The sequence below is a fragment of the Oncorhynchus nerka genome, linkage group LG28 (assembly GCF_034236695.1).
Source record: "Oncorhynchus nerka isolate Pitt River linkage group LG28, Oner_Uvic_2.0, whole genome shotgun sequence".
Taxonomy (NCBI): domain Eukaryota; kingdom Metazoa; phylum Chordata; class Actinopteri; order Salmoniformes; family Salmonidae; genus Oncorhynchus; species Oncorhynchus nerka.
The window spans coordinates 48013813-48032632 of NC_088423.1; the positions used below are offsets into that span (position 1 = coordinate 48013813).

The 18820-nt window shown below is 42.9% G+C and overlaps 1 protein-coding gene and 1 pseudogene across 1 annotated transcript; both read left to right on the forward strand.

Moving 5' to 3' along the window:
- The first annotated feature begins 279 nt into the window (after nucleotides 1-279).
- On the forward strand, nucleotides 280-4140 carry LOC115113332 (calmodulin-1). Its single transcript, XM_029640855.2, has 6 exons — nucleotides 280-386; nucleotides 1143-1173; nucleotides 2875-3018; nucleotides 3111-3217; nucleotides 3296-3431; nucleotides 3526-4140. Exons 1-6 carry the CDS (start codon nucleotides 384-386, stop codon nucleotides 3552-3554), a joined length of 450 nt encoding a protein of 149 aa, XP_029496715.1. The 5' UTR covers nucleotides 280-383; the 3' UTR covers nucleotides 3555-4140.
- Nucleotides 4141-5943: 1803 nt separating this feature from the next.
- On the forward strand, nucleotides 5944-8542 carry LOC135565509 (protein STPG4-like; annotated as a pseudogene).
- The last annotated feature ends 10278 nt before the right edge of the window (nucleotides 8543-18820 follow it).

An 18820-nucleotide genomic window follows, 5' to 3' on the forward strand; every position in this document is an offset into this window, starting at 1 on the left:
TTCATCCATCTACGTCTTGTGCCGCGCAAGACATATCACTGACTAGCAGAAAGTATACATGCGCAGCTGGCCAGTCCATCTTCTAAAGCCACTTTTTATGTTTAAATATGGCATATAAATTCATGTCGGTGAAATATTAACAGAGTTTGGGTAATTTTACAAATAGTCGTACAATTGATCTCAATAAATGTGTGTTTGTGCTAATTTAGTAAATTAGGAGAAAGGAGGTTGGCGGAGGGATCGTAAATGGGGGAGGAGTTAAAGTACAACGGTTAAAGGCGCGTCAAACTGTCTGCTAGTGCATTCCGTGAGGTTGTAACTTTAAGCTGCGTCTATATCTCCTTGCTAACCGTCGTAAAAAAAACTGCTGCTACTATATCGCAATGGTAAGTGAACCGAATTCATTTTTTTCCCCCTCCTCGCTATATGGTTCAGTAGTTGTCGTCCTTCCGTTTTTTTTTCTCGACAAAAGTACCTCGTTACTTGTGCTTGACAGCCATGCTGTCTGAATAGGCGAACCTGCGTGCTGGCGCAGAAATTTTGCTGGCCGTCGTCGTGAGTTGGATACTTCAGCATTATTTAATATCTTGCAGGAAGTTAGTATAATAATTTAGCTATATCATATTAGAAAGCAGCTGGCGCTGACTAACGTAAAAAAAAGCATGACGTTACTGTTACTTACCGAAGTTAGCTAAGATTACCGCCAATTTGTGGTTGGCTAGGAACATTCAATAGCTAGCTTGCTAACTACTTGAAGTTAGAATAGGTCACGTTAGCCGGATAGCTACATGGCTTAACGTTACTGTTCTGTCTTGGCTAGTATCTAACCATCAAATTTGTACTCTCTAGTTTAAAGAGCATTCTCGAATTTGCTTCCGGTACTTGCTGTCGTGTAACGTTAGTTGACGTTATGTATTTGTGTTGGCTAATTTGACTCGCTAACGTTAAAGCTGAAACTACTAGGGTAGGTTCACTAGCTACTGTAGTTAGCTAACTCTACTGTAGATGGTCAGTTGATGGATTCAGAGTTGACGTTAGTTTAAGTTAATGCAAGCCAGTTGCCATCACCACTCGTCGGTTAGTCAACATATGTTAAGTGGTGGCTCATCTGTTTTAATTATTATAACATCTATTCCCCCCAGGCTGATCAGCTGACAGAGGAGCAGATTGCCGGTAAGACAGCATTGCACTCGTCTGTCCCCTACCCTGGAACGTGGCCCACTGTGGATCCCCCCACCTACTCGGCATTGGATTTATATTTTTGCCTTTTAAGGCTTGCATCGGGACAAGCTGGTCATAAAACGATAATGAATGGGCAGGCTTTCTAGCCTTAGGTCTAAAGGACTCCATGGGAAGCAACACAACACGCTTTTTATGATTTCCATGTCATAAATGATCAAATCTTAAAGGGATCATCTGGTCCCACCTCTTTCTCAACTGCTGGTTGCAGCCTTTAACCTGGGTGTGTCCTCTCCTTGTTGGATGACATTCTGCTAGCTAGTTCATGGCAGGAAGGCTGGCAAGCAAAGTGAGACTAAGTTCAATTGGAATCTTGAGTCTGTAACATGACCCAGTGTATGCAAAACCTTTTTCTACAGAAAAAAACTAACTCGTGGAGAAGTTGCCAAGTTCACGTGGTCCCCCCAGGACAGTGGTCAAGTCAACTTGCGTTAACTGACATCTTTTCATATTTTCTTTCATTAGTCTGCTGTTAGTCCGAACATGTTTTGCATGTCAGCAGTCAGTTTTCAAGATTTAAGATTTTCAAAAAGCAGTGTCACTTGCCACCATGTGTTTTGCATCATGATGTAGAAAGTGACTTTGCTTCTGGAGAACTTGACTAATGACATTCCCAACATGTTTGTGTATATGTAAGCTTTTAATGTGTAAAGTCTAGTTCAGATGGGGGTTGCTGACAACATGCATCTCATTTGGTGTGTGGTTTGAACATTGTAATTGTAGGGAAGTATCCCCTGTTTTGTACAGAGGATTTCAAACTTTACGCTAGAAAAGAACTAGACTGGCCTAGATGGCTGGCCCATGTTTTCAACGTGATCTACTGCCTGACATTTCGTGGTTGCCATCTTTCTAGATGAGGTTTTACTGGGTCGCCTGCGCACTGGACAGACTGCAATATCTTGTGAACATGCTCCGGAAAATCTTGGGTTGTGGACTCTGCCTCAGGGATGTTTTATTTAATGCAATGGGATTTTGTTCATGATGGTGACGAGTGTCTTATTAGGAATTTAAATGTGATTTCTCTATGGGAATTGTCTTTCTGTGCTGGACTTTTGTTAAACTGCAATACTGACGCTGTCCTCTGGGAATTTGAAAAGGGTGGGGGGGCGGGTGGGCATCTGTTAGTGCTTTGGTAAAGTGGAGGCAATTGATGTGTTGTCATGGTTATTTTTGTTTGACCCCTGTGAGGGTTTCCTGACACTGGCAGGTCTATTTATTACACAGTACTCCTGCAACAAAGGAAGTTCCTACTTATAGCGAAGGATCCTCAACTGCAGGCCTAATTGTGGTTCACTATGCTGACAAGCTGTTGCAAGCCATGACTAATTGCAGACTTTGCACAGCAAGACCGCTGGTTATCACGATAGACTGCTTGTCATTCATTCTGTGCCAAGTCGGAAAAACCTTTTCTAGAGCTCTGACTTGTTCCCAGATATCTTGAAATCACAATTTTATAGCAGGATAGAGTTTAGGGTGGGTTATGTTGCTAGAGAATTTCACGGGCAATAGTTATTTCATTGTGCAACTTTTTTTTTTTTTTTGTACTAGCCTTTATGGGTTTCCTGTATCTGAGGAGTCACTTCCCCTGTTGGCAGTTCAAGAGGAAGGCCTCAGTTTCTGTTTATCTCTCTGCAGAGTTCAAAGAGGCTTTCTCGCTCTTTGACAAGGATGGCGATGGCACCATCACCACCAAAGAGCTGGGCACTGTCATGCGCTCTCTGGGCCAAAACCCCACAGAGGCTGAGCTGCAGGACATGATCAACGAGGTGGATGCTGATGGTGAGAAGCCAGCTCTTTCACAACTTCCTGTTGAGACTAGATGTGTGCAGTCACTGAAGAGATGTCCTAAACATGTGTCTTCTCCCTCCCAGGTAATGGAACGATAGACTTCCCAGAGTTCCTGACCATGATGGCGAGGAAGATGAAGGACACAGACAGTGAGGAGGAGATCAGAGAAGCATTCCGCGTCTTCGACAAGGTAACACGCATCTGCATTCATCCTGACAAGGTGTTTGGGTGTGGGACAGTGCTCTAACGTACGTGTGCTCTGCTCTAGGATGGGAACGGTTACATCAGTGCTGCTGAGCTGCGCCACGTGATGACAAACCTTGGGGAGAAGCTGACTGATGAAGAAGTTGATGAGATGATTAGAGAAGCAGACATAGATGGTGATGGCCAGGTCAACTATGAAGGTTGGTACAAAATATTATTTAACATTTTCTCAATTTAGATTTTCTTTGTTCTTGGATGGTGTCAAACTAACTTTGACCTTTTTATCATTTGCAGAGTTCGTACAAATGATGACAGCGAAGTGAAGGCCTTGTACAGATATTTCTTATATAAATAACTTGCCTTTTTTTCTTTGTAATTTATCTGTAAAATCTTAATAGCCCTCCCTGCTGTCCAAAGGAACTGCATGTAAACTGCATAGGCTCTGAGTCCCATGTCCCTTTCTTTTGCTGTCATCGTGTTTTGGAGTGACGGCACGGTTGTAATAAGGAATGCCCGTCGCAGCCCCAGGGATTGGCCAGAGCTTAGAACCGTCATGTCTGCTCAGCTCCAGATGCATGGTGACGGTGGAGACCTGTCAGCTGGTTGTCACTTGGCAACACTGTTGGAATGGAAACAGTGTAGAGGAGTCAACACTGCATGGACTACGGACAAAGTATATGAAATCTCTCAGCATTGCACTACTGCAAAAAATGACTGGTGTATCTTCTAGATACTCGTACAAACTCTTTTTGTATCTGCTGTTCTATACCAGAAAACAACTTTGTTTTAATCTTACTATGCTTTTTAATGTTTTACTCACTATTCTTTTATGGCCTTTGGCTGTGCTTCAACTAATTCATTCCAAGTTGTATATTTTTGTTTTCCAATAAAATTTACAATTTACCCAGATTTGAAAATGGTTTTTCTCAGCTGTAATAGTTTAAGTTAAATTTGTCTATGAAAGATTCTCCTTTTGTAAAGAAACCAACAGAGCTGTTTACTAATGTACCCATGTAAGGTCCCTGAGCAGTGAAATGAGCATCAGCCAATGCCTTGTAACATTAAGCTCTAATTCCTATTGTCCTTTAAATAAAAGGACAATGGGATCAAACGCTTCTCTTTAATGGTACTCCATTAGATTAACACTAATGTCCAGACCCTTTGCTAAATAGATGCATCGTGTGATGTTGGCTCAGTACCAGGCAGACGCTGACTGCCTCATCTTATTTGGCACGAGTGCCTGAATAATGCTTCAGGTTAAAACGCCAAGGCAATATGAACTGGAAGTTATTTTTAGGTTAAACAAGGAGTTTACAGATATGCTAAGTGTTTATTTTAATGATAAAGCTCATTGTGGAGCTCACCCATGCTTCCTGAGCCTATACCCTTGCCACACTGCATAGTGACATGTTAGCTACTAGTCAATCTGGAAGTACTGTTCATGGCATGGAAAAGCAGCTCTTGGATCTGGAAAGGCAGCATGAGAAAATGATTGCAATAACATTTAGTGTTATGGCCAATGTAACATTGATGCCTGAGTTACTCATTTACATTTAAGTCATTTAGCAGACGCTCTTATCCAGAGCGACTTACAAATTGGTGCGTTCACCTTAAGACATCCAGTGGAACAGCCACTTTACAATAGTGCATCTAAATCTTTTAAGGGGGGGGGGGGGGGGGTGAGAAGGATTACTTTATCCTATCCTAGGTATTCCTGAAAGAGGTGGGGTTTCAGGTGTCTCCGGAAGGTGGTGATTGACTCCGCTTACTCATCAGTTCTGTTTCACCTTGATGCTAGTATGCAGCACAAGCTTTGGCATTATCACAGCTATTTCCTCAGTGTCAAGTAACTACCACTATGCACAGTTACAATTTGTGGGGGGGATTAGGGGCTGAGGTACGAATATGATTAAACTTTTGCCTCGTGACATTTGATTTTGCGATTCGAGATTAATCATTAGATTGTGTGGGTCCCTTTTTTAGCATGTCTCTTCGGCTGCGTGTACACAGCCAAAATCAGATATTTTGCCCAGTTATCGAAAAAAAAAAAACTCTGATTAGTCAAAATACCAATTAGTGGAAAAATATCAGAATTGTGCTGCCTGTGTAAACACAGCCTCAGTGTGACATGAGACTCCCTTGACTCGTTTAAACATGAATTCCTGGCTCCTTTGAATCATATGTCCCATGTAGCCTAACAATGAGGCCAGAAGTACAATATTCTGCTCCTGCTCCCACAGAAATCTTAGCAGGCTGTCTAGATGATCTTTAGCTCTGGTTTATACTTACACTGCATCACTCAGCTGTATGTGATCTGAGAAGGGAGTTTGGACTAGGCCACTAGAAACAGGTGCTTATAATAAAGGGGTCTTACACGAGTTACTCAACAGGGCCATAACCCTCTGAGAAGACGTGTCTAATAACTATTAACTTGATTTATTAAGGGTTTTCATACATGTGTCTATGCGACCGCCCACATTTGTTGGGTAGAAGTGTGTTACGCATCTAGTAATAGCTATATAATAGCGATTCTCATTCTCAAGGATACTCATTCACACTTATTTAAAGATCCCGATGAGACTCCAACTAACCTACCAAAAAGTAGCCTATAAAGATGACTGTCGCACTAAAATGCCACTGGAAAACCAGTTATGACACTGGCCGTGCAGTAGGCCTGTGTGACGTCACAAAGGATTCAATGTCATAGTGACTATGGCAATTTTGATTTGTGTCATAATCAACATCCTAAACTTCAACCTGGGTCACACAGCGTCAGCTTGTCTGATAGAGGGAGAAGCTGTAACGGGATCTCTGTTGGACAAACAGCAGACGGTGAAGTGCATACACACAGCAGGGGGAAAACACAAAGTTGGTGACATATCCCGCAATGATGCATCACGCAGGGCAGATGAGAGGGTAAGCTTAAGACTATTCAGTGTTATTTCCATCTTTGTATAGATACTGCATTGGGTAATAAAAAAATGGTTTGTTGAGAGCTGAAATATGCTGTGAAGTGAGATCATCTTTGCCCTCAGGAGGAGTTGGTAGTCATAGGATATTATGACTGTTGATACACTGAAGTTAGAAGTCTCTTGGCAAATAAATACATGAGCTAAAATGCAATCATTAAAATGCTAAAATGCAGAAATGAATAAAGTCTGTATTATTTAGTCACATAGACTTCAAAATACAGTCCACAAACAAGTCGTTCTTCTGTTTGGCCTTTCTTCCATCTACAGGGCAATGAGAAAGGAGAAGTGTGACAGAGGCGGCTGGTGGATGGGTACCTTGAAAGTAGGTGTTTTTAGTGAGGGGAAAACAACTAGCAGTTTGTTTCAGTAACACATCTTCACACCGTCATTTCAGAAAATGTCCTTAATACTGTATATGTACAGTAATAGTGGAATGATAGTGTTTCATAATATTTTTTCCCCCAAAACATTATTGGGGCCCACACAAAATTCCATTCTAATGGTGCAGCCTTCTAATTGGTCAACAAGACGGACCAGCTCTTGTTGTCAAATTGACTGGGGCCAGCAAATCTCTTGTTGTCAATTCAACAACGGGCAAAACAAGATATTTGCTGGCCCCAGTCAATTTGACAACAAGAGACGGTTTGTTGTTGAATTGTTACAAGTAGTACCTTTAAGATATGACATAAAACTCTCTATCCAGTGCAGTTAAAGGTGATGCTGTCCAAAAATGCCTTTTCAATCTCTGTTTCCTGTATATGCGGGAAATTGTGTGCGGGAGTTATAACATTTCTTTCTACAATTTTATGACATTTGTATATCTCCTTTTCCTTTCATCGCCATTCCCCCAGGAAACGCCCATCCCTGGGAGTGACCACATCCAGGACTTCATTGAGGAGGCTGGCATGAACCCGGTCCGTAGGACATATGGCTTTAAGGGTACTAGGTCGAGTCGCCCAGATGTAGATGCATAATGGGGACCTGCTGCTACTGGGAGCCTAAAGCTTCACTGAATCCACCCAGGAGGCCCTCCAACGTCAGGCCTCCTACTCCTTTAAGAACTGCCCCCGGCCAAACAAAAAGGGAGGGGCGTGGGGGCAGAGGAGAAAGGGAGGTGAGGAGAAGGGGGTGTTATCAGCAGTAATTTATCTTCTAATAACACCGTTTTATTTGAAATTATGACCTGAGAGTTTGTCCAGGAAATTGACCTTTCACCATGCCACTGCAATGTGACCGAGAAATCAGTGCCCAAGATACCCTGCAAGTAAACACTTGCATAATCCATCATTCAAATGTTGACACTCAAATCTGAGTCACTGCAAGCAGACTGCCTCTGATTCATCTCCTTGATATTTGAATCATCCCTAGATATCTTTTTCCTGTGATCTTTCATCTCTTCAAAACATGTACAAACAACGACCTGACCTCTCCATTTCAGTGCCACACAACATGTCTGCCCACTGAGGTATAATAAGAACTAGAGACGGCCTCCAAGATGGCCAACCTTTGTTTTCAACGTAATCTACTCACGTTTGCATGCGCCATTTTGTGGTTGCTGCCGTTTTTCTTACTGGGATTACTACATCTGCGCACTAGTGCTCAGTGCGCCCTGGACAGACAAAAGTATTGCGTGAACATGACCCGGGAACTCTGCAGAGCACCTGGACAGCTAAACAAGCCAACCATCACTTCCCCTGGCTAGCTGGGGTCATGACCTCAGAGCATGAATATAAAATGTTAATATCTTCGGCTGTCAGTATTGGAAGATTTTTTTCATTTGAATAATTCAATGGGTGATCTTGTGCACAAAGGTGATGGAATAAAGTATTTTATTAGGAATGTTCAAATTTGAGTTATCTATGGGGCCATCAATGTATATTGTCTTTCTCAACCTGGGTGTGGTTAAACAGCAGTACCGAAGCAATACTATATGTGCAGTCAAAATCGTGCTTCCAGACCGTAACCCTAGCCCCTTGGTCTCTATCTATGCCAGTGGAGGCTGGTGGGAGGAGCTATAGGAGGACGGGCTCATTGTAATGGTTTGAATGGAATACGAGGAACAGTCAAACATGTGGTTTCCATGTGTGATGTGTTTGATAGCGTTCCATTCATTCCATTCGAGCCATTACAATGAACCCTTCCTCCTATAGCTCCTCCCACCAGCCTCCACTGATCTATACCCTCTTCTCTACAGCACCTCATCTCCTCTCTCACCACTCCTCTCCTTGCAGACACGTGATGTTTCGTTCGGCAGTGCAGAGTGCCAACGATCTGCCTGTGAATATCTAGTCTCCACTGGCTATGACTAAGGCCCTTACATTTCCAACAAAGACTGCAGGCTCACGTGTTTCAGACGGTTTGGTTATGACTCCCATCACAGAGTCTGTTCTCAGACCGCATTTGATTCATACTACGGCACTGTGTTGATTGATGATTCAAGTTCGGTTGCACTGTGTGTGCTGCAGCAAGTGCATCCGTACTTGATAGATATTTGAGCAGTGTTGGCAGCTGTCTCGTGTTGACAGAGAAGGAAATGTGTAAAGAAATCTCAAGGGTGTCATGACTATGTAGTAGGGAGCTTTTTTGCACTATTAGTGACGTGTCAGGACTAGTCCAAGTTTACTGTCAAAGGTTAAAGAGCTCAACAAATCCCGTGGCGATTGTATTTGTGGCCACAGCCATTCAGACAGCTGCCTAGTTGATGACTTGAAGCAGGTTCGCCATATATCAGTGGGTCAAGGGTCACAGAGGAGTAATGTTTTACACTGAGAATAGTCAGCCAGAGAGTCCCTATCAAACTCGTTCAAATAGGCAACAGAGGAGTTGTCTTGGATTCCTCTTTGCAGGCTAAGAATGTGAAATAGATTTTCAGAACAAACCATTTTGGAGCTTTTATTTCCATGACATTTCCACAACATTAGGCGGCAGGGTAGCCTAGTGGTTAGAGCGTTGGACTAGTAACCGGAAGGTTGCAAGTTCAAATCCCCGAGCTGATGAGGTACAAATCTGTCGTTCTGCCCCTGAACAGGCAGTTAACCCACTGTTCCTAGGCTGTCATTGAAAATAAGAATTTGTTCTTAACTGACTTGCCTAGGTAAATAAAGGTACAATTTAAATAGCCCAGCTGGGATTATCCAAATCATTATTGTTTGGCCATGGCCTCTGAAGTTTTGTGGTTGAGGATAATAGCTTGGAGGATCTGCACTATGTACACGTGGTGTATCCATGGAAATAGAGGTGGTCGAGGACCTTCGCTGCAGCACACCCGTGATTAACGAAAGGTCAAAGGTTCAGCAGACATTTGCGGCATGGGCCAGTTATCTGTGCCAATGCCGGGAGAATGTGGCACTCGCTCTAGCAGCAGCGAAAAGTAGGCCAGGCGCCTTACACAGAGGCAGATCATCAGGACAGCTCGTCACGGGAAGGCGAGAGTGCTTCGGTCCCCCGTGTCCTTTCTAAAATCTCCTGTGAAATACACCTGTATTAACACCTCCACCGCGGATCAGCTCCCCTGCGAGCTGATGGGCAGGTGGTGGATAATATCAAGTGAATTTGCCCAGCGTGAATCAAATGGCACGCAATGATAGCTATAGCTAGCTAGTCTGAGCCTCCCAGCTCAGGGACAGAGGAAGGCTCCTCCTAGAAGCTCCTTTTCTTTTCTTCTCTCGTTCCTTGTGCTGTGAATCCCCCTATCAGGAGGGCTAGGGATGGATGGATTACCGGCTCAGCTTGGTCAGAGACATACAAATGTCCAGTAACGGGAAGGGTAGGAGAGGCTGTGTGCTATTTTCTGCTTATGGTCAACAGTATGTGTGGGCAGCGGGGGAAAAGGATAGCTGGAAGCCAATGAAATAAATGTTTTGAACCTCATGTAATTAATATACGGTATATGCAGTGGTTCAAGTATAAATACTCATACATTTGGAACTGCCTCAATGATCCAACTTCACGGTGTTTTGGGACTGAATGCTTATATACACCTGATTTGTGCCAGTAAATAATCTTCAAGACAACCATTCAACTTTGGTCCCTCTGAGCAGGTTTATTTGCCTTTGTGTGTGAGTTAGCCTACTATAAGTAATGAATCAAATGATTCCTGTTTGTGTTCAGAGAGAGGGCCCTTGGTCCTGCACACACACACACACACACACACACACACACACACACACACACGTTATTGGTTAATTGAGCCCCTTGTAAAAATCTAAACAGAAACCGTCATTTTTGCAGCTGGTATGTTGTGAAATATATTCTCTCCCACAGTCATGATCAGTGAAGATCTAGCTAGCTATGTTCTAGTGAGTGTGTGTCTTGTTCGACAGAGGACCGCAGGACCAGGGACCTATGAGCCTTCCTGGCAGATGGGTCACCACACATACCATTATCAAATACTTTTGTTTTGCCTAAATACATTTTAGACATACTAACCAGGGAAACCAAAGGATATTCATCTGCATTGCAATGCTGGTTAACTAAGGGCTGGATTCAAGGCCAACCCAAGAACGAATCAGCTGGATGGGTGTTTGATTTCCATATTTCTTTCACGGGACCTGCTACATTTTTTAAATGGGTTTTATAGTAAAGACATTCATTTAATTGTAAAATGTAATTGTAAAATGTATTACCTTTTAACGTGACATGAATACAACCAGTCATGGTGTTTTCATGACCGTCAAACAAATCACTTAAAAAAGTAGGCTACCTTCATACATTTGTCCAAAATAATTCCAGCATCCGAACAGTGCATTGTCCACCCACCAACTTTCATTCACTAAAGCTTAACGTGTGCGAAGTTCGGAAGCCGATGTCTACACCCCTTCTTTGGTGATTGGTCTACAGTAGTACTCTTAGGGGGAGTGGGAACATTAAGGGTTTGTTGTCATTCGACGAGAGGCGACTAGTTTCATGCACATTTTTTTCACTTGAGAATTACTGCACCAAAGATGTTAGTTAGATTAGCACAACTAAGACCTCGGCAAAAACGTGAAAATTAATGACATATTTTGAGGAAGTGTTTCTGGCTTTTGATGTTGCTACGGTGGCTCAAGAGGGAAAAAACAGTAGTATTGCCACTTTTTTTCACATGTTTCAAGTAAAGGTCTTTAGAGAGTATGCAAGCACAGACGCTCGCTTTGCCTAGCCGAGTTCTGCTAGGAGCTAACCAAACCTATGCATGTGGTCACCTTTGGCCAAGACGATCTCACCCGAGAAAACTTCTGAGCATGCGAAACAGCGCCCCTCTGTCATAGTATATGTAGCCCATCTATCTGATGCGGTCTTGCCAAAAAAAAAGAGTATGATATGCCATACGCTTTTTGGCCAGACAGCATTAGATACCTGAGCTACACATACGGAGACAGAGGGACGCTGTTTCGCTCGCTCAGATGCTTTATCTGAGATTTATGTGTCTTTCTGTCTGTACACGTCTCGGTCAAATAAATTATCAATATTTAAATATTTTATTTGAACAGGCAAGGAGGTGCGGTAGGGCCCCTTAAGGCCCGCCCATAATGCCGGCCCCTACTGGATTCAATCAGTAGCACCGAAGATCAGCGTTACAGCCTGATTGCGTCCGCAGAGACTGCAGTCACGGCAAACGCTGAGTACGTCAGCTCAATCGAAAATCACCTTCAAATTTCAACTGCGCTACATCGCTGATCTTCAGCGCTACGGATTGAATCCAGCCCTAAGTCCTTCTGCATACCCCACTCGCTCTCTCACTCTCTCTCTGCTGGCAGCCTGTCCTGCAGGCTGTTTTGCTTCCACAGTATCTGCTCTGCTATGCACTCGTGAGTGAGGGGGGGAACGCAGTTCAGTCATCCATCACCTGCACATACAGTAGCTTAGTGCGGCTTGCTGCACATTCAACATTAGAAGAGCAGCCAGTGTCACACACTAAAAAGGCTATTCTTACTGTCTATGAGCAAAACAAACACACGGGATAATGTGGACACAGGTTACACTGGCATAGACCTTGATAGGAATCAGACCTGTGGAGAGTAGGCCAAGTGGTTGTGGGGGTTTATACAACAGATCGTTTTTCGGTCCTGGACGCTGATTGGCTGAAACCACATTTTCAATATAGTCTTGATTGTGGGAATAAGCAGAGAGAAAATACTCCCCTCTCTGTGGAGCTATGAGAGGAAAAAAAACAGGGAGGGCATCTTTTGAGACGTCACTCTGTGCGTCTCACTAGTTCCATTTCCTTGTATTGATATCAGTTCACAATGTCTGTATTCTCACAAAAATCGCAAACATATCCCTAACGTCATTATCTCAGCACATCAGTTTAAACCTCCCAACACCTCACTTACTTGTCTTCAACTAGTGACACATACAAGTGGCTCAAGTGGTTCAAGAGCAGGGCTCTTATTTCCGTTTTCGTTATTTAGGGGACCAAGGAGCACACTTCGAGGCTGACAGAAAGACTTGCCTATTAACATGGGCCACAAGCCTGGCACCGTAAGTACTATGTGGTATCTGAGAATTTGCGGTGGGTGCATCATTGCGCTAAGCTGTGGTCAGGGGACACTATAGCCACTTGTAACCTAGTGGTTAGAAAAGCGGGCAGGCAACCCGGAGGGTTCCTGGCGTTATCCCAGATACCTTCGCCTGCTGTTGTGCCCTTGAGCAAGACACCTGACCCCCTACAATTCCTCCAGGGGCGCTGCATTGTTGCTGTCCAGTTGCCTCCAGTCACTTGGGGTGTGGGGTGTGAGGTGTGGGTGTGGGGTGTGAGCATAAAGACACATTCCCATCTCTGTCTTATCTTATAATCCTTCATGGTCAGTGGTCACCATAACAACACTCTGGTCTGTAACATATGGCCCCATAGTGACAATTTAGCACAGCCCTTCTCTCACGTCCTGCATCGATGAAAGACGTGGGCTAGGCTGACCCTCTCTCCCTCTCGCTCCTTGTCTCTTTCTATCTAGCCCCCAGTTACACCTGGTTCTAACATGCGCCCCTGATCTTGTCCACATTCTGATTGTGCCCGCACTTTCAAACATGCGTCTACACATTGTGTAGTGGGCAGTAATATTTAACATGTGTATATACAATATATATGATATTATAAATGCCTCACATGCCATACTCGTAATAAGACTAAGCAATTAGCCAATTAAAATGTTTATCTGACTCCGTGAGATAAATAGCAATATGCAAGAGACTATAGTTGAGTTACATTAACAGGCAATGAAGAAATGTCTGAGAATCTAATTCTAAATACAAGTGTATTTAATTACTTTGTAAACTGAATGATAACATTATACAATGCATAAGCTTAAGTTACAAAGCATTAAGAAGCATTACAAGGTATTATTGAGAGAGAGAGACAAAGAAACCATGACTTGTGCCATGGACCATAGCTCCTGGGAGAGGGAGAGAAAGAGTGTAGGTATCTCACCACAGCAAGTCAGAAACAAATAAGAGAAAGAACAATGAATATAAGACCCTCTTATAAGCATCTGAGTTGTCTGAATTCCAAAACTGTGTTGTTGATCAACAGTATTCTTGTAAAGTTAACCTCCAATCAGATATCAGACATACATGATGTAACCTCTGCTTCTCAGAAGTGAGACAATGAGGGTTGGAGAGATAAGAATGCTGCCTTCCAGGGCCTCCCGAGCGGCGCAGCGATCTAGGGTTCGATCCCAGGCTGTGTCTCAACCTGCCGAGACCGGGAGTCCCATAGGGCAGCACACAATAGGTCCAGTGTCGTCTGGGTTAGGGGGAGGGTTTGGCCGGGGGGGCGCTTGGCTCATCACGTTCTAGCGACTCCTTATGGCGGGCCGGGCGCCTTGCAGGCTGACTTCGGTCATCAGTTGAACTGAGTTTTCCTCCGACACACTGGTGCGGGTGTTAGGAAGCGCGGTTTGGCGGGTCATGTTTCGAAGCCCGCCGGGGAGTTGCAGCGAAGAGACAAGATCGTAATATCACGAAATGAAACAACTTCCTAAGACAATGCGGAGAAACTTCTTGCATACAGTTGATAAGAAGAGTCCGTTTGGGGGCTGGGCTGCCCTACAATGGCGTTAAAATGTGTCTCCTATCAGTCCACTGTGTCTGCATTGTCACCTGAATTCCTAGTCCCTCCCTGTATGCACATTATTGGACAGATTCTTTAAAAATAGTATTTAATTTTTTAAAACATTGATGCCACATGTCAATGGTTTCACACGTTAATGATTTTAGAAGGCTACGATGATTTAAATGATTTCACTGTCCAGATAAAATCTAAATCAAATCAAACTTTATTTGCCACGTGCGCCAAATACAACAAGTGTAGACCTTACCGTGAAATACTTACTTACGAGCCCGTAACCATCAGTGCAGTTCAAGAAGAGTTTAAAAAATATTTACCATATAAACTAAAGTAAAAAATAATAAAAAGTAACACAATAACGAGGCTATATACTTCGGGTACCGGTACCGAGTCAGTGTGCGGGGGTACAGGTTTGAGGTCATTTGTACATGTAGGTAGGGGTGAAGTGACTATGCATAGATAATAAACAGTAGCAGCAGTGCACAAAACAAATGTCTACACCTGTAAGACATCCAGACACAATGGGTTTCTGACCACCTCTTGAAGTGATCAGGAAGATCTGATCACAGTCAGATCACAATGTGTCTTTTGATTGTCTACACCTGTCTAAAAATGTGGGCACAATCAGAATGTGGACAAGATCAGGACAAAGGATGTATGCTCGAACCAGGTATAAATGGGGCTAGTGAGAAAAGGATAACATCTGATTGACCCAGGTTATACCTTCTCTCCAAAATAGCTAAATAAATTAAATCTTAGAAAAGGTACATTTTATTACAAGAAAATGTGGTTCCATTGTCTACTAATTACTTGACATTGTGTGATCTCGAAAAGCCAAGGGAAAGAGATAAGCTTGTTAAATTGATCACATTCTAAACTCCATGTAATATCCTCTTCATGGTGGTGACAGCTGGGTCAGCTGCAGCCCAGGTTTATTGTGGGATGAAATCACTCACTTTCATTAGAAATGATCTGGTGTCAACAAGGCCATCTAGGCAGAACAGGCAACTCAAACATTACCTATTGCATTTCTGGGACCTTGTGATTTCCGGAATAGCTCAAATAATTCAGGAGAATATTGGGAGGGACCAAGCCATGATAGTGGATGTTTGGAAAGTCCTCTTATCCGTATAATTGGCAGCTTTGAACAGGAAGTGGTCCGGCATCAAACCGAGTGGGTCAACATTTTTTGACTATTTGTGTTTTTCAATATTTGTCCTGAATTGGCTTATACCAGATCTGGAGAGACAACAACAAGTATCATTCGTCACTCCAATCCACCTCACTCTCAAGGTTGATGAACCCATAGCGCCAAACGAGCAACAACAAACTTTGTTTATTGACAATGCATTGAACCAAGATGGCTGCCCGACCTAAACTTGCTTTTTTTAGGGTGAAAGAAGTTGAGGAGTCAAGGGTCAGGGCTGTACAGCAGATCTCCTATGTGGAGTAAATGTTGCTGCAAATGTTTTTACGTAAATCAAGTGATCTGGATACACTCATTGTGAAGAAGGTGGATTTTGTAGCATTTATAGCCACAGTTATTAATTGTGCTGCACAAGTGTCCAAGAAGCTGGACATCACTGTGTCTGCAGACAAAATGTTTTGGGGGCTCTAAGACGGTAGAAGCACTGGAAGGACTACTGTCACCAGAAAATGTCCCGCCCTCATAGGATCCTTCTGAGCCTGTGTAGGGACCTGATTAGAATTTTTGATTTGAACAGAAAAGCAAGTTGATTTTGCTTAGTTTAACTCTACTTTAACTTTGGAGTGCTGTTCACTTATGTCCTCTCCGGCAGGGTCATATACACTCCCATCGACCCGACACCACTGTGTTGACAGCTGGCTAAACAATTCAGAAGGCAGCATGACACCAAGGCGGGCGACCAGGTATCTTTTTACCATGTCATTAACAGCTGTGATAGGCTGACATTACAGCTCTATTAAATGACCTATAAAAGTTTAATACGCTTGAATAGGCTGTTTTTAGTGAAACAAGGGGTCATTGTTTATCCTGTAATGGGGCTGGCATGATGTTTGGCACATGGACGAGGACCGTGGCTGTTTAAGGGCGATCAGGTGAGTCGGACTGGTGAAATACAAACTGGGGGCAAGGTTGGTGATAGCTCTGCTGCTGTAACTCATTTACGCTAACTGGCTAACCTCAAACATTATCAAGAAGAATTAGTTACAATTGGAAATCTGCCTCTTCAATGGCTGCCACCTTTAATGTGTCAACATCGTTATAGAATGCATTGTTAGGTCGCCGGTTCCTTTGCTGATCATTAAAGGGATATAACTATGTAGGTTTATATGAAAAACCACACCAATGACCTGCCATAATTGCCCTCCTGGCCTAAAGTTATCCCCGTGTACTGAAATGCAGGTTGCCACACAGAACCTATTGTTAGCGTCCACTCTATTAACTTCCCTCTGCCCTACAATAACCCCCTGGAGTTTGGCAGTCTCATAGGGTTGCTCCCTTTTTGTCCGGAACACCACCTCACATACAGCACTGTACAGTGCTAATCATAGAAATAAAATGACTAGAACTGGCAATTTGTTCCATGAACGGTGGACCCGCAGCCACATTGAGTGTGCCCTTGGGGGTACAGTCAAATTGCAGTTCAGGGGTTCTTTACCTGTTCTAGTAATTCCATTTCTATGGGGCCAAAACTCTTGGCAAGCTTTATATGAAACGATTGTACAGTTTTCTAAAATGTTGGTATCACAAGCGTTATAACGTTTTGTTACCTTGGTGTTACCGTGGTAGCGCTATACCGTGCAACAGTACTTTGGGCACTATTATGTTTTCCCCTGCAGTCAGTCCAGTTGTTTCCCACTCAGCGACAACAACAAGATCCATCACACTGTGTGTATGTGGAATCAGATCTAAGGCTGGTATTATACATAGCGAAACGTTACTGGAGCGTGCATTAAGTTACAACCTACAGCATACACAAGATCTCTGAACAGAGCCCTCTGTGTGGTGAAATCACAAAGCAGTTACGGAGTACTTCTAGTTGAGTATAAATTGAGGCTTAGCCACCTCTGAAGCACCAATGCAAATGCCTGATCATATTGGACTGGAGAACGCAGAATAGCTTACTATACAGGGATATACTGGCCGTGTGTACAGTGCCTTAAGAAAGTATTCATACACCTTGACTTATTCCACATTTTGTTGTGTTACAGCCTGAATTCAAAACTGATTAAATATATATGTTTTTCTCACCCATCTACACACAATACCCCATAATGACAATGTGAAAACATATTTTTTGAAATGTTAGCAAATGTATTGAAAATTAAATACAGACATATATAATTTACAACGTGATTCACACTCCTGAGTCAATAGTTTGTAGAAGCACCTGGTGGAAAGCAGACTGAACAGGTTTTCCTCTAGGATTTTGACTGGGCTTACCTCCATTTTGTTTATTTTTTACCCTGAAAAACTCACCAGTCCTTAAAGATTACAAGCATACCCATAACATGATGCAGCCACCACTATGCTTGAAAATAATGGAGAGTGGTACTCAGTAATGTGTTGTATTAGATTTGCCCCAAACATAACACTTTGTATTCAAGACAAAAAGTTAATTGATTTGTATTACTTTAGTGCCTTGTTGCTCTATTGTGGAGTAACTATAATGTTGTTGATCCATCCTCAGTTTTCTCCTATCACAGCCATTTAACTCTGTAACTGTTTTAAAGTCACCATTGGCCTCATGGTGAAATCCCTGAGCGGTTTCCTCCCTCCCCGGCAACTGAGTTAGGAAGGTCGCCTGTATCTTTGTAGTGACTGGGTGTATTCATACACCATCCAAAGTGTAATTAATAACTTCACCATGCTCAAAGGGATATTCAATGTCTACTTTTTAATTATTACCCATCTACCAATAGGTGCCCTTCTTTGAAAGTCTTTTGAAAACCTTTTTGTGGTTGAGTCTGTCTATGAAATGTGATGCTCGACTGAGGGACCTTACAAATAATTGTATGTGTGGCGTTCAGAGATGCAGTATTCATTCAAAAATCACGTTAAACACTATTATTGCACACAGAGTGATGAGTCCATGCAACTTATTATGTGATTTGTTATGCACATTTTTACTCCTGAACATACAGTGCCTTCGGAAAGTATTCAGACCTTTTGACTTTTTCCACATGTTGGTATGTTAATGTCCTTAAGTGGCCTAACCATAGCCCGGACTTGAACCTGATCGAACGTCTCTGGAGAGATCTGAAAATAGTTGTGCAGCAACGCTCCCCATCCAACCTGACAGCGCTTGAGAGGATCTGCAGAGAAGAATGGACAAAACTCCCCAAATACAGGTGTGCCAAGCTTGTAGCGTCATACCCAAGAAGACTCAAGGCTGTAATCGCTGCCAAAGGTGCTTCAACAAAGTGCTGATTCAAGGTTCTGAATACCTAAGTAAATGTGATATCTGTTTTAATACATTTGCAAAAATGTCTAAAAACCTGTTTTTCTTTGTCATTATGGGGTATTGTGTGTAGATTTGTTAGGGGATTTTAATTTTTTTAATCAATTTTAGAATAAGGCTGTAAC